General features: G+C 47.2%; 1 protein-coding gene across 1 annotated transcript in view; it reads left to right on the top strand.

The window, feature by feature from the left end:
* LOC115468956 (protein phosphatase 1 regulatory subunit 12A-like) overlaps positions 1 to 25790 on the top strand; it is a 489777-nt gene that overhangs the window by 240532 nt on the left and 223455 nt on the right. The window contains 1 exon segment of the mRNA XM_030201143.1: positions 13889 to 13986. Coding sequence (XP_030057003.1) covers positions 13889 to 13986 — 98 coding nt within the window.

Here is a 25790-nt window from a genome sequence, read left to right as displayed (position 1 = left end):
TCAGAGGAGTCTGTGGGCCTTCCCTCCGACCCCACTCCTTCACCAGAGAGGAAGCTCTCGCCCCCTGAGAGCCTCTCATTTGCGTTCTTCGTCAGGGACATTTCTATTTGCATTCCCTTTCCCGTGGTCACCGTGGATGAGCCGAGGGCTGAGATGCTCGACGTCCTCGACTATCCATCACCACCTAGAGAGTCTTCCACGGTACCGTTGCACAATGTCCTCAAAGAGACACTGCTTCGGAACTGGCTGAAGCCATTATCTAATCCCACCATCCCCAAGAAAGCGGAGTCCCAATACAGGATCCACTCTGACCCAGAGTTGATGCGGCCTCAATTGCCTCATGACTCGGCGGTCGTGGACTCTGCTCTCAAGAGAGCACGGAGTTCGAGGGATACCGCCTCGGCGCCCCCGGGGCAGGAGCCTCGCACTCTGGACTCGTTTGGGAGGAAGGCCTACCAGTCTTCCATGCTCGTGACCCGCATCCAGTCATACCAGCTCTACACGAGCATTCACATGCGGAGCAATGTGAGGCAACTGGCGGACCTGATCGATAAGCTCCCACCGGAGCAGTCCAGGCCTTTTCAGGAGGTGGTCAGGCAGCTGAAGGCGTGCAGAAAGTTCCTGTCCAGGGGTATCTATGACACCTGTGATGTGGCATCTCGAGCTGCGGCCCAAGGTATAGTGATGCGCAGGCTGTCCTGGCTGCGTGCCTCTGACCTGGACAACCGCACCTAGCAGCGACTGGCGGATGTCCCTTGCCGGGGGATAACATTTTCGGCAAGAAGGTCGAGCAGTTAGTGGACCAACTGCACCAGCAGGAAACCGCTCTCGACAAGCTCTCCCACCGGGCGCCTTCAGCATCCACCTCTGCAGGTGGACGTTTTTCCCGGGCCCGGCAGGCTGCGCCCTACGCCCAGCCGGCCCGAAGGCCTCCTCAGGCACAGGGACAGCCCCAGTGCGCTCGTTCCCGTCAACAGCGTGCGCCTAAGCAGCCCCTTGCGCCTCCACAGCAAAAGCCGGGGACGGGCTTTTGACTGGATCCATGGGAACATAGCCGCCATCAAAGTGTCCGTACCGGACGACCTGCCGGTCGGGGGGAGGTTGAAAGTTTTTCACCAAAGGTGGCCTCTGATAACCTCCGACCAGTGGGTTCTCCAAATAGTGCGGTGCGGATACACCCTGAATTTGGCCTCCACTCCACCAAAGTGCCCACCGGGAGTCCAATCCTTCAGCTCCCATCACAAGCAGGTACTTGCAGAGGAACTCTCCGCCCTTCTCAGCGCCAATGCGGTCGAGCCCGTGCCACCCGGGCAGGAAGGGCAGGGATTCTATTCCAGGTACTTCCTTGTGGAAAAGAAAACAGGGGGGATGCACCCCATCCTAGACCTGAGAGGCCTGAACAAATACCTGGTCAAAGAGAAGTTCAGGATGCTTTCCTTAGGCACCCTTCTACCAATGATTCAGAAAGACGATTGGCTATGTTCCCTGGATTTAAAGGACGCTTACACTCGCATCCCGATACTGCCAGCTCACAGACAGTATCTCCGATTCCGTCTGGGGACACGGCACTTTCAGTATTGTGTGCTGCCCTTTGGGCTCGCCTCTGCACCACGGGTGTTCACGAAGTGTCTCGTGGTGGTTGCAGCGTATCTACACATGCTGGGAGTGCATGTGTTCCCATATCTTGACGATTGGCTGGTCAAGAGCACCTCAGAGGCAGGAGCTCTTCGGTCCATGCAGTGTACTATCCACCTTCTGGAGCTGCTGGGGTTTGTGATAAATTACCCGAAGTCCCATCTCCAGCCAGTACAATCTCTGGAATTCATAGGAGCGCTGCTGAATTCTCAGACGGCTCAGGCCTTCCTTTCCGAAGCAAGGGCGCAGAACCTTCTGTCCCTTGCCTCTCAGACAGAGCGTCTCAGCAGGTCACAACTCGGCAGATGTTGAGAGTCCTGGGTCATATGGCCTCCACGGTTCATGTGACTCCCATGGCTCGCCTCCACATGAGACCTGCTCAATGGACGCTAGCTTCCCAGTGATGTCAAGCTACCGGGAATCTAGAGGATGTCATCCGTCTGTCCATCAGTTGCCGCAATTCGCTGCACTGGTGGACCATTCGGACCAATTTGACCCTGGGACGTCCATTCCAAATTCCGCAGCCCACGAAAGTGCTGATGACGGATGCATGTCACCTGGGGTGGGGAGTTCATGTCGATGGACTCCACACCCAGGGTCTGTGGTCCCTCCAGGAACAAGATCTTCAGATCAACCTCCTGGAGCTACGAGCGGTCTGGAACGCGCTGAAGGCCTTCAGAGATCGGCTGTCCTACCAAATCACTACTACTACTACTTAACATTTCTAGAGCGCTACAAGGGTTACGCAGCGCTGTACAAATTAACGAATAAGGACTGTCCCTGCTCAGAAGAGCTTACAATCTAAAAGACGAAATGTCAAGTTGGGGTAGATGAGATTTCCTGAGAAGAGATGAAGTGATTAGGTGCCGAAGGCGACATTGAAGAGGTGGGCTTTGAGCAATGATTTGAAGATGGGTAGGGAGGGGGCCCGGCGTATGGGCTCAGGGAGTTTGTTCCAAGCATGGGGTGAGTCGAGGCAGAAAGGGCGAAGCCTAGAGTTGGCGGTGGTGGAGAAGGGTACTGAAAGGAGGGATTTGTCTTGAGAGCGGAGGTTACGGGTAGGGACGTAAGGGTAGATGAGGGTAGAGAGGTAAGGAGGGGCTGCAGATCGAGTGCATTTGTAGGTGAGTAGGAGAAGCTTGAACTGTATTCGGTATCTGATCGGAAGCCAGTGAAGTGACTTGAGGAGAGGGGTGATATGAATAATACCATACCAAATCATCCAAATTCGGACAGACAATCAGGTTGCAATGTATTACATCAATAAGCAGGGGGGCACCGGATCTCGCCCCCTGTGTCAGGAAGCCATTGGGATGTGACGTTGGGCTTGCCAGTTCGGCATGCTTCTCCAAGCCACATACCTGGCAGGCGTAAACAACAGTCTGGCCGACTGACTGAGCAGAGTCATGCAACCGCACGAGTGGTCGCTCCATTCCAGAGTGGTACGCAAGATCTTCCGAGAGTGGGGCACTCCCTCGGTGGACCTTTTCGCCTCTCAGACCAGCTACAAGCTGCCTCTGTTCTGTTCCAGACTGCAGGCACACGGCAGACTGGCATCGGATGCCTTTCTCCTCCATTGGGGGAACGGCCTCCTGTATGCTTATCCTCCCATACCTTTGGTGGGGAAGACCTTGCTGAAGCTCAAGCAAGACCACGGCACCATGATTCTGATAGCGCCTTTTTGGCCCCGTCAGATCTGGTTCCCTCTACTTCTGGAGTTGTCCTCCGAAGAACCGTGGAGATTGGAGTGTTTTCCGACTTTCATTTCGCAGAACGACGGAGCGCTTCTGCACCCCAACCTTCAGTCTCTGGCTCTCACGGCCTGGATGTTGAGGGCGTAGACTTTGCTTCGTTGGGTCTGTCTGAGGGTGTCTCCCGCGTCTTGCTTGCCTCTAGAAAGGATTCCACTAAAAAGAGTTACTTTTTAAGTGGAGGAGGTTTGTCATTTGGTATGAGAGCAAGGCCCTAGAACCTCGCTCTTGTCCTGCACAGAACCTGCTTGAATACCTTCTGCACTTATCAGAGTCTGGCCTCAAGACCAACTCAGTAAGGAATCACCTTAGTGCGATTAGTGCTTATCATCATCATGTAGAGGGTAAAGCCATCTCTGAAGAGCCTTTAGTTCGATTCATGAGAGGCTTGCTTTTGTCAAAGTCTCCTGTCAAGCCTCCTGCAGTGTCATGGGATCTCAACGTCGTCCTCACCCAGCTGATGAAACCTCCTTTTGAGCCACTGAATTCCTGCCATCTGAAGTACTTGACCTGGAAGGTCATTTTCTTGGTGGCAGTTACTTCAGCTCGTAGAGTCAGTGAGCTGCAAGCCCTGGTAGCTCATGCTCCTTATACCAAATTTCATCATAACAGAGTAGTACTCCGCACCCACCCTACGTTCCTGCCAAAGGTGGTGTCGGAGTTCCATCTTAACCAGTCAATTGTCTTGCCAATATACTTTCCCAGACCACATACCCGCCCTGCTGAACGTCAGTTGCACACATTGGACTGCAAGCGAACGTTGGCCTTCTATCTGGAGCGGACACAGCCCCACAGACAGTCCGCCCAATTGTTTATTTCTTTCGACCCCAATAGGAAAGGGGTCGCTGTCGGGAAACGCACCATCTCCAATTGGCTAGCAGATTGCATTTCCTTCACTTACGCCCAGGCTGGGCTGGCTCTCGAGGGTCTTGTCACGGCTCATAGTGTTAGAGCCATGGCAGCGTCAGTGGCCCACTTGAAGTTAACCACTATTGAAGAGATTTGCAAGGCTGCGACGTGATCATCTGTCCACACATTCACATCACATTACTGCCTCCAGCAGGATACCCGACGTGACAGTCGGTTCGGGCAGTCAGTGCTGCAGAATCTGTTTGGGGTTTGAATCCAACTCCACCCTCCAGGACCCGAATTTATTCTGGTCAGGCTGCACTCTCAGTTAGTTGTTCTTTGTAGGTCAATTTCTGTTATACCCTCGCCGTTGCGAGGTTCAATTGACCTGGGTTCTTGTTTTGAGTGAGCCTGAGAGCTAGGGATACCCCAGTCGTGAGAACAAGCAGCCTGCTTGTCCTCGGAGAAAGCAAATGATACATACCTGTAGCAGGTGTTCTCCGAGGACAGCAGGCTGATTGTTCTCACCTACCCTCCCTCCTCCCCTTTGGAGTTGCGTTTTATTCATTCCTTTGCTTGTCATTCAACTGAGCGGGAACGGTCGTGCACAGGCGGGAAGACGGCCACGCATGCGTGGTGGGCGTGCCCTGCGTGCGGGACCGCCCGCGAAGTTTTGTTCTGGTTGGTGGGTGCTGCCGTGGATGTCAACCCAGTCGTGAGAACAATCAGCCTGCTGTCCTCGGAGAACACCTGCTACCAGTATGTATCATTCGCTATTCTGATATTTGTCATGTTCTGCTCATATTGTCCTGTCCTGAGGAAGCCGGTTCAAACCTGTGAAAGCTAGTCACAATTGTTAGTCCAATAAGAAAAGAGATCATCTTTTTTTCTTTTACATAAGAACATAAGAATAGCAATACTGGGTAAGACCAGTGGTCCATCCAGCCCAGTATCCTGTTTCCAGTTGTACAGTTGTAGGCAAAGAATAGTGTAGCGTAAAAAGGCAGCATAAACCAACCCCAAGCAGAAGCGTCACCAGTAGACTCTCAGTTTTTAAGCAAATCTTCTTTATTGTAGTACTCAGAATAAACAAAGAAGATCCAACTTATAGTTGTTTTGCTTCTAAAAGAATTGTGGCCTTCTGCCTCTTGTCACCTCAGATGCAAGGAGATTTTATGTATTTATTTATTTTTTTATTTATGGCAGCATTTATATCCACATTCTTCAAACATATTTGGTTCGATGTGGCTTACAAAGCAAGTTGGAAGGGGGGGAGAGAATTACATTTTTGATAGAAAAGGTGGGAATAGAGAATAGGGATGAGAGAGGTTATGGTGGGGAGAGGGATTATGGAGGGGGTGATCTGCATATCATCGTAAGGGCGCGAATGGTTTTGTTTTTGTTTTCTGTGGGTAAAAACATTTTGAACAGGTAAGTCGAGGTGTTTTCGAAAGTTGGTGTAGGGCGTTTTGGACCTTAGTGGTTTTGGAAGGTCATTGAACAGCTTGTTGCTTTGGTATGGGAAATCTGAGTGGGACGGTCTTGTAGATGAGCCTGTGGCATCTGGGGTAGTGCAGGGTAAGGTAATTCCTCATCTCCCTTAGAGTGTTCTTGAAGGGGTAAGATGATCGTGTCTGATAGGTATGCCAGTGCTTCACCATGGGTTATAAGCCAGACCATGGTGCAGAGTTTAAAGGTAATGCTGGCTTTGATTGTGTTTTGAGCTGTTTGTAGTCTCTTGGTAACGTGCTGTTTGCATCCCACGTAGATTGCGTTGCAGTAGTCGAGTTGTGTAAGAACTGTGGCTTGTACTATGAGATGGAATACTTTTGTAGGAAAATTGTTTCTAATTTTTCCCAATTTCCACATTGCACGGAATTAGTTTATTACCTTTGTGACTTGGGGTTCGAGTGTCAGTTTTAGATCTATGGTTACTCCCAGTAGCTTTAGGTTGTTTGTGAGGGGGTATGCAGTTCCATCTATAGTTTTGTTGGGTGTGGTGGTTTGTTTGTGGGGTGCTGTTACTGTCAGGACCTGGGTCTTTTCTCTGTTAAGTTTGAGCTTGAATGCCGTGGCCCAGTTTTCAAATGTGTTTAGGTCTTTTATGATTTTCTCTGAGATAGATGTCTGTGATTTTTTTCAAAAGGGATATAGATGGTCACATCGGCGTAGATAAATGGGTTGAGTCCTTGGTTGGTGAGTGTTTTGGCTAACGGGACCATCATGATATTGAATAGGATCGGAGAGATGGATGATCCTTGTGGAAATTCTGATTGAGCTTTCCAGGGGGAGTATAATAGATTTTTCATTTGACCTGATATGACCTCCTGGTCAGGAATTGCTCAAACCATTTGAGCACTGTACTGCTTAATTCGATTTTGTCAAGTATTCGCAGTAAGGTGCCATGGTCTACCGTGTCAAAGGCCGAAGGCATGTCAAATTATGGCAGTAGTATGTTTTTGTCTTGACTGATTTCTCTTCTGAAGTTGACAATGAGTGCAGTTAGCATTGTTTCAGTACTATGTTGTGATCTGAAGCTTGATTGAGAGCCATGGAGTATGGAGAAGTTGTTCAGATATTTGGTGAGTTGTTTGTTGACTATGCATTCCATAAGTTTGGCTATGAGGGAAATTGAGACTACTGGTCTGTAGTTTTTGACATCAGTTTTGCTTGCTTTGGGGTTTTTAGAGTTGGGTGTTAGAATTATGTTACCTTTTTCTTTGGGGAAGATTCCTGCGGTAAATAGGTCTGTTATATAGTGTGTAATGCTTTCAATGAATTGGGTGGGGGGTTCTTTTAGTAGGTAACTTGGGCATGGGTCTAGGGAGCAATGGGATTTGGTAGTTTTGAGTAGTATTTGATGGACTAAGGTTGTATTTGGTGGCAAGAATGATGACCAAGATCTGTCAGTGTCGAATGGTTCGCCATGCCTTGTGAGTTTGTTCAGAAACAGTTCAAGGTTTGGGTCGTTATTTTGGAAACAGGCTCTTAGCGATATTATTTTGTCTTCGAAATAGTTCGCTAGTTCTTGGACTTTGGGTGTGTTTTTTTGTTTTGTCTGTTTGATGGGCTGTTGATTGAAGGGTGTTGATTATGCTGTATAGTTTTTTTTGTGTGTTTTTGCAGTCATTTCCGCTTAGCTGTTTGTAGTAGTTAAATTTGATTGTCCTCAGTTTTGATTTGTATTTGAGTTCTGATTTCCATTTTGTTTTCTGTCTTCTGTTTTGTGTTTCAGCCACAGTCTTTTTAGTTTTCTGCATTCTCTTGTGTTCCTTTAGTTCATTGTACCATGGGTTTATTTTGGTTCTGGTACTTCTCTTCATTTTCAATAGGGGCTATATTGTTGAGGATGGTCAGGCATCTGTCTTCCCAGGTTATTAGGAATTGTGTGTTATTGTGTGTGTGTGTTGGGGGGGGGGGGACCAAGAATCTGAATAGATGTTGGCCCAGAAGATTTTGTTGATTTTGCCTTGAGATTCGTGGGTTGTAGGAGTGATTTTGATTTGGGGGTTAGACTCTTTACAATTGAGGGTCACAAGTAGTTTGTATTGGTCAGACCATGGTGTGTCTTCCCATTTTATGCTGTTGTGTGACATGAGGTGTGTTTCTGAGAGTTTATTAGATTGATTGTATTAGGCTATTTGATTGTGTGGCCTTTATTGTGGGTGGGTTGAAGAAGTGGGTACTGGAAGTTTCATTGTTGAAGGAAGTTGTGACAGTCTTTGGTGCTTGCGTCATTTGTGTTTTCTAGATGTAAGTTTAGATCACCAAGTAGCAGAATGTTTTGAGTATGATAACATGTGTTGGATATAAAGTTGGTGAGTTCCATCTGGGTTTCTGGCCATTTTCCTGGTGGTCTATAGAAGAGGATGCAGCACAGTTGATCGTGAATTGTATCGGCTTGTATTGAGCATGATAGTATTTCAAGTTAGGGGGAGTTAAATTTGGAGATCAGTTTTGTTTTGAGGAAGGATTTGAAGATCACTGCTATTCTGCCTCCTTTTATTTCGCTTCTTGTAGTGTGTAGAATATTGTATCTTGGAGGGCATATCTCATTTAAGATGGGGTCGTTCTCGAATCGAATCCAGGTTTCTGTGATGAAAGGTGCGCTTAGGTTTTCATTCTCTGTCCAATTCCTTATAATTTCTTCTTTGTTCACCACTGATCTGGCACTTGTATATGCGAACGGTATTGGGATATAGTTGGGGAATGACTCATTGTTGAGACAAATTTTGATGAGGTTTATGTTGCTAATTGAGTTCGGTTTCATCTTTCTGTTATGTTTTTCTCTTGTTTCTGTGAGTTAGGGTTGTAGCTGGTGTTGAGAGGGTGTGAGGATATTGGTGTATCTTGATATATTGTTGTGATGTGACTGAGAGATGACTGGGATGCTGTGGATTTTGTTCGTGTAGAGGTTTGGTGTGCTGTAGGCATAGGAAAGGAGGAGTAGAGAGAGTAAGATGGTTTTGAGGCATCTGTGTTGTTTCTGGGGTTGGTCATTTTCTATTATGTCGGTAGTGTCCTTGTGTTGAGGGTTTTGTTTGGTGCTATCCTAGTGTTAAGGGATTTTTTGTGGTGATAGTGTCGTTTGAAGGGGCTTTTTGGCAGCGAAGGTAGGCTATATAATTCAAGAGGGAATGAAACTGTTGGAGGAGACTATATGGTGAGTCGTGGATCAATAGTTTCCTTGTCATCAGTAGCAGATGAATCCATTAACTGATAGGTTGTATCCGCCTACCAGCAGGTGGAGATAGAGAACACTAAAAATCCATAGTGCCTCTAGGACGGCTAGCCCCAACTGCCTTCAGTATTTCTCTATCTCTCAGCAGGTGTGGACGTAACTTGATCAGCTCCTGGATTTCAGACTGCCTGGGGTGGCTCCTGTGCTTTGCCAGTTGAGCAGGAGTGTTGTGGCTGGTGGTGCCCACTTTAAAGGCATATAGGTTCGCCCTTTCCCTGCCTTACCCATTCCCCCCGCCTCCCGCTGTTGCTGCCTGCCTCTAACTTTCCTCACAGCGTTAAAAAAAAACACGTGCTTTTACTGCGTTGCTCTTCTGAGGCTATTTCCAGTGATTCTAGTTCTGTGCAGCTTGACCGGAGCTCATTGACTCGGTCCTCTGAGGTGAGAGTGGAGCCCAGCTCCTCCGGGGGAGGTCCTACGGATGCCGTTCCGATCGGGGTAAGTTTTGGTGCGAAACCGCCATTTTATTTCTATAGTCCCGTCCTGTCAGACGATGGCTGGTGAAGGAGTTAAGCGCTGCTCCCGTTGTGGTAAACACAGATCAGCAGCGGGGCTGTGTAAAACGTGCTCCTTAGACGCTTACGCTAGTATGAGCATGGCGAGCGATGTTTCTTCCTGCTCGATGGAGCTGGCAGCGGGCGCCATTTTGGAAGCGCCGTGTGTCTTGACCCTTGTGGTTGCGGAGGAGTCTGAGTGCAGGGGGACGCCTCGTGTAGAGGCTGCCAGAGGAGCTCCTACACCCGTTTCTCCTAATTCGGAGGCGGAGGGTCAGGGTGAGTTTTTCTCCCCTGAGTTCGTGCTTTTAATGCATAAGGCTTTCATGCTGAAAAGAGCTCTGCCGCAGGTGTCTGACACTGCGTTGCATCCTGGCTTCCCTCCGGGTGCTAAGGCCCCGGGAATGGCTTCAGATGTTATTTCCTTCCCTGAGCATTGGAAACACGCTAAACATAGACGGGTAAATTCCCCGTCTAAAAGTGGCGCATATCCTTTTTCCCCCTCTGTGGTTGGGCTGTGGAGAGTCTGAGGGATCTGGCAGGCCCTCAAGGACGGATGATCCAGAAGAGGGTGCCTGTTTGCCACTGGATTTGGATGTTCCCAATGCGGTCCGGAGTTTCCACCGTGACGAGCTGCCAGCTCTCATTACTGACGCCTTGCAGGCCCTCTCGATTGATGATCCTGCTGAAAGCGAGGCCTCCTCTGTTAATCTTAGGATGGCGTGTACCAAGAAGCCTACTCGGGCCTTTCCGGTGCATGACTCCATCCAATGGTCTGACCCCTATGGGCCTTTGAAAGTGGCCAGGGCTATGAGTCAGCTTTACCCTCTGCGTGAGGAGCACTTGGTCCCTTTGGGTATACCTAATGTGGATGCATTGGTCATGGCGGTGACAAAAAAGACCACTCTCCCAGTAGAAGGAGGGGTCGCTTTGAAAGACATGCAGGACCAGCGGGTGGAGTCCGCACTGAGGCAGTCCTTTGAAATTGCGGGCCTTGCCTTGAGGGTGTTTATTTGCAGTTCCTATGCAGCCCGGACATGTCTTTCCTGGCTACAGCAGGCGGTGGAACAGTCCGCCGATGGTGCGGGTCCCCTTTCTGAGGTTGCCCCGCGGATGGAGTCGGCCCTGTCATTTTTGGCTGACGCCTTTTATGATCTGGTCAGAGCTTCGGCTAAACAGATATCTATGGCGGTGTCTGCCCGCCGCCGCCTTTGGCGGCAGCATTGGGCAGCTGACATGGCTTCTAAGCAAAGACTAGTGAGGCTACCCTTTCGGGGCCTCCTGTTATTTGGAGAAGATTGTGAAAGACCTGGGGGAATCTAAACCCCAGCGGTTACCTGAGGATAGGCCGAGGCCTTCTTCCAAGGGTTCTGTGTTTCCCTCCTCTTCCAGACCTCACTTCCATGAAGCTCGCAGGTATCGCCCGGGGCGCTCTGTTGGGTTTTCTCAACTTGCCCGTTTTTAGCAGAGGAACTCCTTTTGCTCGGACAAAGGTTCCACAGGGGCCGGTTCAAGGCCAGGAGTTCAGGGACGTCCTCCACAATGATGGGACGCTGGTCTACTCCTCCTTGCCTGCAATAGGAGGACGTCTTTCCCTCTTTCTAGAGGAGTGGACCAAGATTGCCTCAGATCAGTGGGCCTGGACCTGATCAGAGAAGGTTACCGACTGGAATTCGATGCCTCAGTGAGAGACGTGTTTGTAGAGTCCCGATGCGGCACTGCCGTAAAATGGGCGGCGGTAGAGGAGACCTTACAAGTCTTGCTGCACCTTGGAGCAGTGATCCCGGTGCCTCCCACCGAACGCGGCTTTGGCCGCTATTCCATTTATTTGTCGTACCTCGAAAAGGCGGGTCTTTCAGACCGATCCGCGACTTACGAAGAGTCAACGAGGCTCTCAGAGTACGACATTTTTGCATGGAAACCCTGCGCTCCGTCATTGCGGCAGTACAGCCAGGAGAGTGCCTCACGTCTCTAGACCTAAAAGAAACTTATTTGTACATACTTATCTGGCCTCCACACCAGCGATTCCTCTGCTTTGTGGTGTTGGGAAAGTATTTCCAGTTTCAGGCCTTGGCTTTCGGCCTAGCCACAGCTCCCCGTACCTTTTCCAAGGTAATGGTGGTCGTAGCTGCTTGTCTCAGGCGAGAGGGTATCAGAATTCACCCTTATCTCGACGACTGGCTCATCAGAGCGGATTCGGCAACCGAGAGTCGTCTTGCCACAGCCAGAGTGGTGCCGGTCCTGCAGGCTTTAGGCTGGGTGGTCAATATACCCAAAAGTCACCTGACCCCCTCGCAGTCTCTCAAGTATTTGGGGGTCCGGTTCGACACGGCATCCGGATTTGTCTTTCTCCCCGACCAAAGGCGGTGCAAGCTTCAGAATCAGTTCTGTCTGCTCCTGCGGATGCCTCGCCCACGAGCTTGGGACTTTGTCCAGCTGCTGGGGTTGATGACGGCCACCTTGGAGGTGGTGCCTTGGGCGAGAGTGCATATGAGGCCTCTGCAGATTGCCCTGCTTCAACAATGGTCTCTGATGTCCCAGGAATATCAACGCAGACTAATGTTGCTCCCTGCGGCCCGGCTCAGTATGGAGTGGTGGCTCTCTGACAGGATGCTGCGCCAAGGAATGCCTCTTGCGCTTCCTTCTTGGTGCCTGGTGATAACAGATGCCAGCCTTGTCGGCTGGGGAGCGCATTGCCAGGGAAGCTATGCTCAGGGTCTGTGGACACCCGTGGAAGCGGGGTGGGTCCATCAATCGCTTGGAACTGACAGCGATATTTCAGGCTCTGATGGCCTTCCAAAAGATTCTGAAGGGGCTTGCTGTCCGGGTTCTGTCAGACAACACGACAGCGGTGGCATACATAAATCGTCAGGGAGGCACTCAGTGCAGGGCCCTGGCCGCGGAGGCCGCCCAGATTTGCCACTGGGCCGAGCTCCAACTGCAGCTTCTGTCGGCAGCTCACATAGCAGGTCAGAGCAACGTGCAAGCCGATTTTCTTAGCAGGCATCAAATCGACCCGGCGGAATGGAACTAGCAGAAGAAGTCTTCCTTCAGATTTGTGCCAAATGGGGGACTCCCGGAATGGATCTAATGGCATCAAGTGCAAACGCCAAAGTACCTCACTTTTTCAGCAGAAGGAGAGATCCTCACTCGGCGGGGTTGGATGCTCTGGCTCAACCTTGGCCCTTGGAGCTCCTGTATGTGTTCCCTCCTTGGCCCCTGATAGGGCGAGTCCTACTTTGGATTCAACAGCACCGAGGTCTGGTGATTCTCATCGCTCCTGATTGGCCAAGGCGTCCATGGTATGTGGATCTCCACTGGATGTTGGTGGATGCTCCGGTGCATTTTCTCCTGGTGCCGAACCTGTTGGTTCAGGGTCCGGTGTCTATGGAGGATCCCTGACGATTTGGTCTTACGGCCTGGCTATTGAGAGGGTGCAATTGAGAGACAAGGGCTACTCTAACAAGGTCATCTCCACTCTCTTGCAGGCCCGCAAGCGGTCCATCTCCGCAGCTTATGCTTGGATCTGGCGCAGATTTGAGGCGTGGGGTAATAATCTATGCTTACTGTTAACTTAGCCTTTTATTGTTAGTAAGTGCTGTTTATTGCTTGTAAGCCACATCGAATCTGAGCCAGTTTGGGATAATGTAGGGTATAAATATAATAAATGTAATAAATAAATATATATTGCTTCTTCTAGTAGATCTGACACTTCTGTGGACAGCTCACTGTCTCTCATATTTGGAAAGGATGCCATGGTCTGGCTTGAATGGGTAGTAGAGGAATGTAGACTGGTTCTGTAGCCTGGGACAGGAGAAAGAGGAGTAGGATGGTGTTATGGTTCTGTATGTAAGGAAGAATAAGGGGGGGGGGGGTGGTAATGCCATGGCTCAAGGCAGGAAGTGGAGAGTGGTAGATGGTGCTATGGTTTTGTATAGGAGACAGATGCTGTGGGGAGGCAAAGCACAGTGGGATTGTGCCACTGCTTTTATGTGGGGAAGCAGAAAAGAATGGGGTGATGCTGTGGCTTGGAGCAGGAATTGGGTGAAGTTAGATGATACCTTGGCTTGTGCAGAGGGCAAAGGAGAGGTGGAGTAGTGCTGCAGTTTGCAGGGGTGGTGGTTTTGGTTCACTGCAGCAGCTGGAATAGTGCTGTTTTGTGGGGAAGGGTGAAAACAGGGTTTATTTTCTGCAAGTTTCTCATGATTTCCACTTGATTTTTATGATTTCTGTGAGGTGACTTCTAAATTTCAGGCAGATCTTTAAAACATTTCAGGATTGATGCAGTTCCATGAAAGAAGAAATCTTGTTCTCCTTTCTTTTGGTAGCATCGATCTTAAAGTTAGGCTCTTAATTTGTCATTCCCATGAGACTATTTCTCCCTAGCCTGAGCAGGTTCAAATTTCTTCTTTATACAGGATAAAGATGGAAAGGAGCCTCGACTGGCACGGGTTCCACCTACACCCACACGGCGTCTCTTCAGTAACCAAGACAGTGTCCCAGAAATCACAAACCGGTGAGTTCTGATCACCATAAGGGAGAAATCTGAGATTTCTAAGAAGATTTAATCCTACTACTACTACTTAGCATTTCTAGAGCGCTACAAGGGTTACGCAGCGCTGTACAGTTTAACAAAGAAGACAGTCCCTGCTCAATGAGCTTACAATCTAAAGGACGAAATGTCAAGTTGGGGCAGTCTAGATTTCCTGAAGAGAGGTATAGTGGTTAGGTGCCGAAGGCGACATTGAAAAGGTGGGCTTTGAGTAAGGATTTGAAGATGGGCAAGGAAGGGGGCCTGGCGTATGGGCTCATGGAGTTTATTCCAAGCATGGGGTGAGGCGAGGCAGAAAGGGCGGAGCCTGGAATTGGCGGTGGTGAAGGGTACTGTCTTGAGAGCGGAGGTTACAGGTAGGAACGTAAGGGGAGTTGAGGGTAGAGAGGTAAGGAGGGGCTGTAGATTGAGTGCATTTGTAGGTTAGTAGGAGAAGCTTCAACTGTATGTGGTACCTGATCAGAAGCCAGTGAAGTGACTTGAGGAGAGGGGTGATATGAGTATATCGGTCCAGGTGGAAGATAAGACATGCAGCAGAGTTCTGAACGGACTGAAGGGGGGATAGGTGGCTAAGTGGGAGGCCAGTGAGGAGTAGGTTGCAGTAGTCAAGGCGAGAGGTAATGAGAGCGTGGATGAGAGTTCGGGTGGTGTGCTCAGAGAGGAAAGGGCGAATCTTGCTAATGTTATAGAGGAAGAAGCGACAGGTCTTGGCTATCTGCTGGATATGCGCAGAGAAGGAGAGGGAGGAGTCGAAGATGACTCCGAGGTTGCGGGCAGATGAGACGGGGGCGATGAGGGTGTTATCAACTGAGATAGAGAGTGGAGGGAGGGGAGAAGTGGGTTTGGGTGGGAAGACAATAAGCTCGGTCTTGGCCATGTTCAGTTTCAGGTGGCGGTTGGACATCCAGGCAGCAATGTCGGATAAGCAGGCCGATACTTTGTCCTGGGTTTCCGCAGTGATGTCTGGTGTGAAGAGATAAAGCTGGGTGTCTTCAGCATAAAGTTGATATTGGAAACCATGAGATGAGATCAGGGAGCCCAGGGAAGAGGTGTAGATTGAAAAGAGAAGGTGTCCAAGGACAGATCCCTGAGGAACTCCGACAGAGAGCGGGATGGGGGTGGAGGAAGAACCATGAGAATGTACTCTGAAGGTACGGTGGGAGAGATAAGAGGAGAACCAGGAGAGGACAGAGCCCTGGAACCCAAATGAGGACAGTGTGGCAAGAAGTAAATTGTGATTGACAATGTCAAAAGCGGCGGATAGATCGAGGAGGATGAGGATGGAGTAGTGACCTTTGGATTTGGCAAGGAACAGGTCATTGCAGACTTTAGATAGTGCCGTTTCTGTCGAGTGTAGGGGGCGAAAGCCGGATTGAAGTGGATCGAGGATGGCATGAGAGTAGAGAAAGTCAAGGCAATGGCTGTGAACGGCGCGTTCAAGTATCTTGGAGAGGAAGGGTAGGAGGGAAATGGGGCGGTAGTTGGAGGGACAAGCAGGGGCAAGTGATGGTTTTTTAAGGAGTGGTGTGACTACAGCATGCTTGAAGGTGTCAGGGACAGTTGCAGTGGAGATAGAGAGGTTGAGGATATGACAGATGGAGGGGGTGACAGTAGGAGAGATGGTGTTAAGTAAGTTGGTGGGGATGGGGTCAGAGGAACAGGTGGTGCATTTCGAGGAGGAAAGAAGATGGTCAGTTTCCTCTTCGGTGATGTCGGGAAAAGAGGAGAAGGAGGCCTGGGTTGGTTGGTTGAGGGAGTGGGATATAGGGTGAAAAGGAGGAGAAGGTTTGGTGGTGAATTCTAGGTTGATCTTTTGCACCTTGTCGCAGAAGTAGTCAGCCAGTGATTGAGGAGAGAGTGGGGGGGGGGGGGGGGGAGTGGGAGTGGAGGGCACTTTGAGGAGGGAGTTAAGGGTGGCGAAGAGATGACGAGGGTTAGAGCTGAGGGAATTAGTCAATTGGGTATAGTAGTCCTGTTTGGCGAGGAATAGGGAGGACTGGAAGGAGGATAGCATGAATTTGTAATGAATGAAATCAGTATGGGTGTGAGATTTCCGCCAGAGGCGTTCAGCTGATCGGGCGCAGGAGCGAAGGTATCAGGTGCAAGGGGTCAGCCAGGGCTGGGGATTAGTACGCCTTGTGGGACGGGAGATAGATGGTGCAAGGGTGTCCAGAGCAGAGGAAAGAGTGGCATTGTAAGTGGAGACAGCCTTGTCGACAGACTCGGAGGACATGATGGATGGGAGGAGATTGGAGATACAGGAGGATAAGGTGGGAGGGTCGGCAGCCTGGAGGTTCCTGGAAGTAGTGGTTAGTGTTGGGCGGGACTGAGGGGGAGGGTGATGAAGTGTGAAGGTGATCAGGTGATGGTCAGAGAGAGGAAGAGCTGAGGCGCAGAAATTGGAGGGTGAGCAGATAGAGGACGAGGTCAAGACAGTGGCCAGATTGGTGAGTGGGGGTGGTGGAGCTCAGTTGGAGGTTGAAGGAGGAGGTTAGAGTGAGGAACTGAGAAGCGTATGAGTCGGATGGGTTATCAGTGTGTATGTTAAAGTCTCCAAGAATGAGGGATGGGAATGAGGGCTCAAGAAAAACGGAGAGCCAGACATCGAAGTCGGTAAGGAAGGAAGAGAGGGACTTGTCGGGGGGGGGGGGGGGGGGGGGTAAATGACCGCAACTCTGAGGGGCAGTGGGTAGAATAGACGGATGGAGTGAACTTCAAAGAATGAGAAGCAGTGAGACTGCGGTAAGAGGAGAGGTTGAAAACTGCAGGAGGGCGAAAGTAGTAACCTGACGCCGCCACTGCTGCCAGCTGGGCGGGGAGAATGGGAGAAAAGATAACCTCCATGGCATAGGGCTGCGACTGAGGCAGAGTCATCAGGGGTGAGCCAGGTTTCAGTTAGGGCGAGCAGTTGAAGGGAGCGGGAGATGAAGAGATCATGGGTGAAGGAAAGTTTGTTGCAGACCGAGCGGGCATTCCACAGGGCACACGAGAAGGGGAGGGGGGGAGGAGGGGAATAGAGATGAGATTGGAGGCATCGTGGAAACGTTCCCTCCCCCATTCCCTTTTCCTCAAACTCTTGTTTAGGGGGCAGTTACCAAAATGTCCAGTTAGTGACACAGTCTGTGAGCATCTTTTACCCATGGACTATGCACTTAGTTTCAAAGGGTAAAATATACATTCACTTTCCCTTCAAAACTTGCCACGCGTACAAAGTATCTGTAGACATTTACCCTTGTTTTTGTGTGTAGATTTCTATAGAAAATAAACGTACGTTGACTGGAAAATACAACCTATGCACATTATCTTGTGATTTCACTGAAAACACGCCCCTGTTGACCATCACATGTTCTTTAACCATAATTGAACATGGACAATGTGCAGACAGCCAATTTATGCACCTAAGTGGATTTAAAAATTGTTCTCTCATAGCATGCTGTGCCCTTTACTGTTTGTCTCCTGAGCTGTTTTATGTCAATTGAAACTTTTTTTTCTCATGTAGACAGCATCTTTTAGCAGTGAGGGTAAAAAGTAAGAGACCTGGGGGGGGGGGGGGGGGGGAGAAGAATTAAAGTATCACTTCAGTGGGAAGGAAATTCAGAATTCTTTTTCTTACCTAATTTTGGTTCTTCCCCCTTCAATTTTCCCTACTGAAATAGTCAGTGAACCAGCACACTGCTCTACACTTTGTCCTTGCTGGTTGTGGTGTGAGCGTTGGCAGTGGTTCTATAAAATAGCCACATACAGAGTTACATGGCAGCAATATATATATGCGGTGAAAAAACGAAGGAAATCTACTATTTCAACTTTTAACTATTGAATGGACAACTGTGATTAAATGAGGACAATGGTTTAAAAGAGAAGCAGTGGCATACATTAGGAATTTAAATCGAGCATGAATGTTGTTTAAAAAAACTCATCTTGGAAGCCCAGACCAGATATATACCACATATTGAAAAGGTGGAAGGAAGGCCAAACAACAGCAAGCAAGTAGAAGTGAAAGAGGCTATTAGAGCCAAAAGGACATCTTTCAAAATGGAAAAAGGATCCGAATAAAGGAAAGAGGAGGTAGCATAAGCACTAGCAAGATGCAAAGCACTGATCAGGAAGGCTAGAAAAGAATCTCGCTATAGAGGCAACAATTCATAGTAGTAATTTTTCCAATACATTAGAAGCAGAAACCCTGTGCGGGAGTAAAAAGAGCACTCAGAGGACAAGGCCATATTAGAGAGACTAAATTAATTCTATGCTTTAGTCATTAATGAGGAGGACGTAAGGGAGCTGGTATTTACAGGGAAACAATTTGTAAAAACAGAAAGAAATCTCAGTGAATCTGCAGATATAATTAGCCAGATTGACAAATAATTTGAAAAGTATGTTATGCGTTTGTTCAGGTTTCCTCTAATATTATATTTTGTTTAAAGATCAGAAACCATTCAGTGCGACATATATGCTGTAATAAGGGAAATCGGAGGGTTGGGAGGACTTTCTCACATCACTGTATCCTTAATATTGTCCACGGTACCTGAAGATTGGAAAGTGGCCCATGTAATGCCAGTTTTTAAAAGGGATTCCAGGGGTGATTCAGGAATCTACAGACCAGTGAGCTTGATGTTAGTACCAGACAATATGATAGAAACTATTATAAAGAGCAAAATTATTGATCACATTGATGAACATGGTGTAATGCAGGGTTGTCCAACCTCTGTCCTTGAGGGCTATATCCAGTTGGGTTTTCAGGATTTCCCCAGTAAATATGCATGAGATCTATTTACATACACTGCCCCCATTGTATGCAAATAAATCTTGTGCATATTCATTGGTGAAACCCTACCTGGTGAGGACCAAGGTTGGACACCCCTGGTATAATGGGACAGAATCAGCTTGGATTTAGCCAAGGGAAGCCTTTCCTCACCAATCTGCTACATTTTTGTTGAAGGCATGAATACATTTATTTTTTAATGTATTTTCCAAACTTCTATTAAGCAGTATAAAGGTGAGCCAGTTGATGTAGTGTATGTATATTTTCAGAAAACACGATAAACTTCTGAGGAAATTAAAAAAGCTATGGTATAGGTCTGTTATGGAGTGGGAACTGGTTAAAATATAGAAAGCAGAGAGTAATGTTAAATAGACAGCTCTCTTACTAGAGGAGGGTAAATAATGGAGTGCCACAGGGTTTTATACTGGGACCAATGGTTTTCAACATATTTAAAAATGATCTCTAAATGAGATTGAGGGATGAGGTAATCAAACTTGCTAATGACACAAAGTTATTAAATCGCATGCAGACAGTAACAAAAACTGCAGGAGATACGAGAATGGAATACTTTGCATCCAAATGGAATCCGCTCGGAGGAAAGGAAGGTGAGCAGTGGAGTTGTGGGAGATATTGCTGAAGGGTTGGAAGGAAAGGTTTGCCTTTTTGCGGATGACACAAAAATAGCCAATAGAGTGGATACCCTGGAGGGAGTAGAAACAATGAGAAGGGATCGCCACACGTTAGAAGAATGGTCAAGGGTCTGGAAGTTAAAATTTAATATCTTCTCTTAGAGTTCAGTTCATTCTATCTGGTATGTGACTTATAAAATGCATACACTAATTCATACCAGTTGATCAATACTTAAATCATTATTATAAACTTTCTTTAGTATTCTTCAAATTCTTAATTTAAATTTTTTTTAGTGCTCAGTGTGTATTGAAGTGCGACACATAAGTACATAAGTAATGCCATAGTGGGAAAAGACCAAGGGTCCATCGAGCCCAGCATCCTGTCCACGACAGCGGCCAATCCAGGCCAAGGGCACCTGGCAAGCTTCCCAAATGTACAAACATTCTATACATGTTATTCCTGGAATTTTGGATTTTTCCAAGTCCGTTTAGTAGCGGTTTATGGACTTGTCCTTTAGGAAACCGTCCAACCCCTTTTTAAACTCTGCTAAGCTAACCGCCTTCACCACTTTCTCCGGCAACGAATTCCAGAGATTAATTACACGTTGGGTGAAGAAAAGTTTTCTCCGATTTGTTTTAAATTTACTACACTGTAGTTTCATCGCATGCCCCCTAGTCCTAGTATTTTTGGAAAGCGTGAACAGACACTTCATATCCACCTGTTCCACTCCACTCATTATTTTATATACCTCTATCATGTCTCCCCTCAGCCGTCTCTTCTCCAAGCTGTATAGCCCTAGCCTCCTTAGTCTTTCTTCATAGGGAAGTCGTCCCATCCCTGCTATTATTTTAGTCGCCCTTCGCTGCACCTTTTTCAATTCTACTATATCTTTCTTGAGATGCGGCGACCAGAATTGAACACAATACTCAAGGTGCGGTCGCACCATGGAGCGATACAACGGCATTATAACATCCTCACACCTGTTTTCCATACCTTTCCTAATAATACCCAACATTCTATTCGCTTTCTTAGCCGCAGCAGCACACTGAGCAGAAGGTTTCTGTGTGTTATCGACGACGACACCCAGATCCCTTTCTTGGTCTGTAACTCCTTTTTTTATTTATTTATTTATTTATAATTTCAACATATTATACAAGCATTCAATCTTGTTCCAGAAAAACAGAGCATATGTAATACTTTTAGGAAACAACATAATCTTTCCCCTCTTACTCTGAGAGAGGTAAAGAAAACATAACAATTAAATCTCTTTCTTAGACCACCTATTCAAAAAACAAAAAGAAGGGGGGTTAGGTATAAGTGGTGGAAAAACAACAGGAAAAACAATTTTAATCATAGATGGCCTAGTTAACTTCACGCTACTATAATATTAATCCTGATTTTCTCATTGTTCAGAAACTATCTGGTTACTTTCTTCATTTCAAGGAAAACTTTTAACTGTTCCGGTTCAAAAAACACATATTTTTTATCTAAGTAATTTATCAAACATTTGCATGGATAAGACAAAATAAATCTTGCCCCCAACGATCTGGTTTCTTCTCTATAGGCTAAAAAAGCCTTTCTTCTATCTTGTGTGGTTTTCACCACATCTGGGTAGATCCATATCTTATCTCCAAGAAACATTTTAGTTGCATTTTTAAAGTACATTTTCAATATGGCATTCACATCCTGTTCGAAGACTAATGAAACAAGCAAAGTCTTCCTGACTAGGATTTCAGTTGTTGATTGTTCTAAGAAGACAGTTAAATTTTGTAAATCTCCAGGAGCCTTCAATTTTTCTCCCCTTTTTAAATCTGGTAAGTAATATATTTTATTAACTGGGGGAATCAATTCTGGGGAGTATAGAAGGTTTTCCATCAGAAACTTTTTAAACAAATCCTTCGCATTGATTTCAGAGGTAACTGGAAAGTTCAAGAACCTTAGGTTTAAACGTCTGTTATAATTTTCAAACTGTTCTATCTTTCGATGGATTACCATTTTGTCCTTTATAAGCAAATCAGATTTTTCTTTCAAAGTCGATAATTCCTGTTGAACAGCTATATTAGTTTTTTCAGATTCTTTTTTTAAAGTATCCAACGCTGAAGTTACCAAATCTAATTTACTTACAATTGGGGTCACAACAGAAGTCAGCGTCTGTATCGCCTCCCAAATAGTGTCCAAAGTTGCCGCCTCGGGAGCCTTAGGCTCTACTTTGTTCTGTTCTCCCAGCGCCTCGTCTTGAATTCCGGTGGACAGGTCATCTGTTGCGCCGTCTTCAGACGCCTCTAGAAGGCCTAATCCGCTTCTGAGGCCTGCTGGACAAGGCGGGGGATTAATCTCCGGCGAGGATAATGATGTCTCCACTCCCCGTGGGAAAGACGCTCCACCCGCGTCTCCCATAGCGGGAGATTGACTCAAGCCGGTCTGTCGTGGAGTGCTGGTTACATACTTCTTCATCGTCGTCTGCACTGGGGCAGGTTCGGAATTCGCCACCGGTAAACCCCTTACTACCCCTTTCCTTTTGGTGTGTGGCATTTTAGGTAAATTTATTGCGGTAATCGTCTTCACCTTAGGAAAAGTCAGCGACGGTGTTCAGCGTCTACCAGTCCGTCCGCCATCTTGACACGCCCCCCTCCGTAACTCCTAATGTGGAACCTTGCATGACGTAGCTATAATTCGGGTTCTTTTTTCCCACATGCATCACCTTGCACTTGCTCACATTAAACATTGTCTGCCATTTAGCCGCCCAATCTCCCAGTCTCGTAAGGTCCTCTTGTAATTTTTCACAATCCTGTCGCGATTTAACGACTTTGAATAACTTTGTGTCATAAGAAAATTTAATTACCTCTCTAGTTACTCCCATCTCTAAATCATTTATAAATATATTAAAAAGCAGCGGTCCTAGCACGGACCCCTGAGGAACCCCACTAACTACCCTTCTCCATTGTGAATACTGCCCATTTAACTCCACTCTGTTTCCTATCCTTCAACCAGTTTTTAATCCACAATAGGACATTTCCTCCTATGCCATGACCCTCCAATTTCCTCTGTAGCCTTTCATGAGGCACCTTGTGAAACGCCTTTTGAAAATCCAGATACACAATATCAACCGACTCCCCTTTGTCCACAGGTTTGTTCACTCCTTCAAAGAATTGAAGTAAATTGGTCAGGCAAGATTTCCCCACACAAAAGCCATGCTGACTCTGTCTCAGTAATCCATGTCCTCGGATGTGCTCTGTAATTTTGTTTTTAATAATAGCCTCTACCATTTTCCCCGGCACCGACGTCAGACTCACCGGTCTATAATTTCCCGGATCTCCCCTGGAGCCTTTTTTAAAAATGGGCGTTACATTGGCCACCTCCAATCTTCCGGTACCATGCTCGATTTTAAGGATAAGTTGCATAGCAGTAGCTCCGCAAGCTCATTTTTCAGTTCTATCAGTACTCTAGGATGAATACCATCCGGTCCAGGAGATTTGCTACTCTTCAGTTTGCCGAACTGCCCCATTACATCCTCCAGGTTTACCGTGAAGTCAGTAAGTTTCTCCGACTCGTCCGCTTGAAATACCATTTCCGACACCGATATCCCACCCAAATCTTCCTCGGTGAAGACCGAAGCAAAGAATTCATTCAGTCTCTCCGCTACGTCTTTGTCTTCCTTGATCGCCCCTTTTACCCCTCGGTCATCCAGCGGCCCAACCGATTCTTTTGCCGGCTTCCTGCTTTTAATATACCGAAAAATTTTTTTACTATGTTTTTTTGCCTCTAATGCTATCTTTTTTTCATACTCCCTCTTGGCCTTCTTATTCTGCGCCTTGCATTTGCTTTGACACTCCTTATGCTGTTTCTTGTTATTTTCAGACGGTTCCTTCTTCCATTTTCTGAAGGCGTTTCTTTTAGCCCTAATAGCTTCCTTCACCTCACTTTTCAACCAGGCCGGCTGTGTTTTGGACTTCCATCTTTCTTTTCTAATTCGCGGAATATGTATGGCCTGGGCCTCCAGGATGGTATTTTTGAACAGCATCCACGCCTGTTGTACAGTTTTTACTCTCTCAGTTGCCCCCCTAAGTTTTTTTTTTTACCGTTCTTCTCATTTTATCATAGTCTCCTTTTTTAAAGTTAAACGCTAACGTATTTGACTTTCTGTGTACAGTTACTTCAAGGTCGATGTCAAAACTGATCATATTATGGTTACTGTTATCAAGCGGCCCCAGTACCATAACGTCCCTCACCAGATCATGCGCTCCACTAAGGACCAAGTCTAGAATTTTTCCTTCTCTCGTTGGCTCCTGCACCAGTTGCTCCATAAAGCTGTCCTTGATTTCATCAAGGAATTGTATCTCTGTAGCGTGTCCCGATGTTACATTTACCCAGTCTATATTTGGATAATTGAAGTCACCCATTATTATCACATTGCCCATTTTGTTCGCGTCTCTGATTTCTTTTATCATTTCTGTGTCTACCTGCTCATCCTGGCGAGGCGGACGGTAGTACACTCCTATCACCATTTTTTTCCCTTTTATACATGGAATTTCAACCCACAGTGATTCAAAGGTGTGATTTGTGTCCTGCTGAATTTGTAATCTATCTGAGTCAAGGCTCTCGTTAATATACAATGCTACCCCTCCACCAGTCCGGTCCACCCTATCATTACGATATACTTTGTACCCCGGTATGACAGTGTCCCACTGGTTATCCTCCTTCCACCAGGTCTCAGAAATGCCTATTATATCCAATTTTTCACTTAGTGCAATATATTCCAACTGTCCCATCTTATTTCTTAGACTCCTAGCATTTGCATATAGACATTTCAGAGTATGTTTGTTGTTCTTATTTGCATGATGCTTAGTACCTGACACTATTGATTTGACATCTTTTGTCTGATCTTTAGTTGTATTTAAGGGCACCTGGCCTACCACGGTCTGTTGTACAACCTCACTATCCAGAAACCCTATCTTCCCTGTTTGTGAGGTATCTTTGCAAGATACCTTTTCCCGAACCATGCGCTTTTGAGCGACTGTCGGCCTTCCCCCCATTTCTAGTTTAAAAGCTGCTCTATCTCCTTTTTAAATGCCGACGCCAGCAGCCTGGTCCCACCCTGGTTAAGGTGGAGCCCAGCCTTTCTGAATAGGCTCCCCCTTCTCCAGAATGTTGCCCAGTTCCTAACAAATCTAAAACCCCCCTCCCTGCACCATCGTCTCATCCATGCATTGAGACTCTGGAGCTCTGCCTGTCTCTTGGGCCCTGCACGTGGAACAGGTAGCATTTCAGAAAATGCTACCCTAGAGGATCTGGATTTGAGCTTTCTACCTAAGAGCCTAAATTTGGCTTCCAGAACCTCTCTCCCACATTTTCCTATGTCATTGGTACCCACAAGTACCAAGACAGCGGACTCCTCCCCAGCACTATCTAAAATCCTATCTAGGTGACGCGTGAGGTCCGCCATCTTCGCACCAGGCAGGCAAGTCACCAGGCGATCCTCACGTCCACCAGCCACCCAGCTATCTATATGCCTAATGATCGAATCACCAACTACAACAGCTGTCCTAACCTTTCCCTCCCGGGCAGCACTTGGAGACATCCTCAGTGCGAGAGGATAGTACATCCCCTGGTGGGCAGGTCCTGGCTACAGGAGTACTTCCAACCATTTGTAACAGTTCCAGCTTATAGCACCACAGTTGTTATACCATCATAGCACTGAACCCTACCAGTCCTTACTGTCAAAGCTACTTCAAGTTATTACCAGTCTCTATTCATTATCACTTTATCAATTGCAAATGTTTGCGTTACTTATCTTATATATTATGTCAGGTCCAGTATTCTGTCTTGTAGTGCTTGCTGGCAAACAATATATACAAGTGTGACAATTGTGTTCAAAATAACTTCTCCATATCCTTATGTTCTCTCTCAGTAAACCATAAGAAACAGCAAAACTGGGAACAGGATTTTGCTGTTGCAAATCTCATCATGCAAACAGTGAATCGTCTCATCTTGAATTTTAGTGTTCATTGAATATAGCCTGTAAGAACAGTGGAGTTGCCTTTGGTGGTTTAACTGGTTATTCCATATCATCATGCTGATCAATCCATAGACTGGTGGGTTGTGTCCATCTACCAGCAGGTGGAGATAGAGAGCAATCCTTTTGCCTCCCTATATGTGGTCATGTGCTGCCGGAAACTCCTCAGTATGTTCTCTATCTCAGCAGGTGGTGGTCACACACAGCAGCAGCTCTGGCTAGGTCTCCAAGCCTAATTTTTAGGTTTTGTTGAGTACCTGGGGTTGAGGGCTCTTCTTGAGCAAGTGCAAACCTGGTGGCGCCAGGTCCCTCCTTTTCTCCCCCCTCCCGCTGGCTCCGTTAAAAAAAAAAAAAAAAAAAAAATTT

Source organism: Microcaecilia unicolor, chromosome 4 (genome assembly GCF_901765095.1).
Source record: "Microcaecilia unicolor chromosome 4, aMicUni1.1, whole genome shotgun sequence".
NCBI lineage: Eukaryota > Metazoa > Chordata > Amphibia > Gymnophiona > Siphonopidae > Microcaecilia > Microcaecilia unicolor.
Note: the sequence above shows the minus strand (reverse complement) of the source record. Positions and strands in the feature narration are given on the sequence as shown.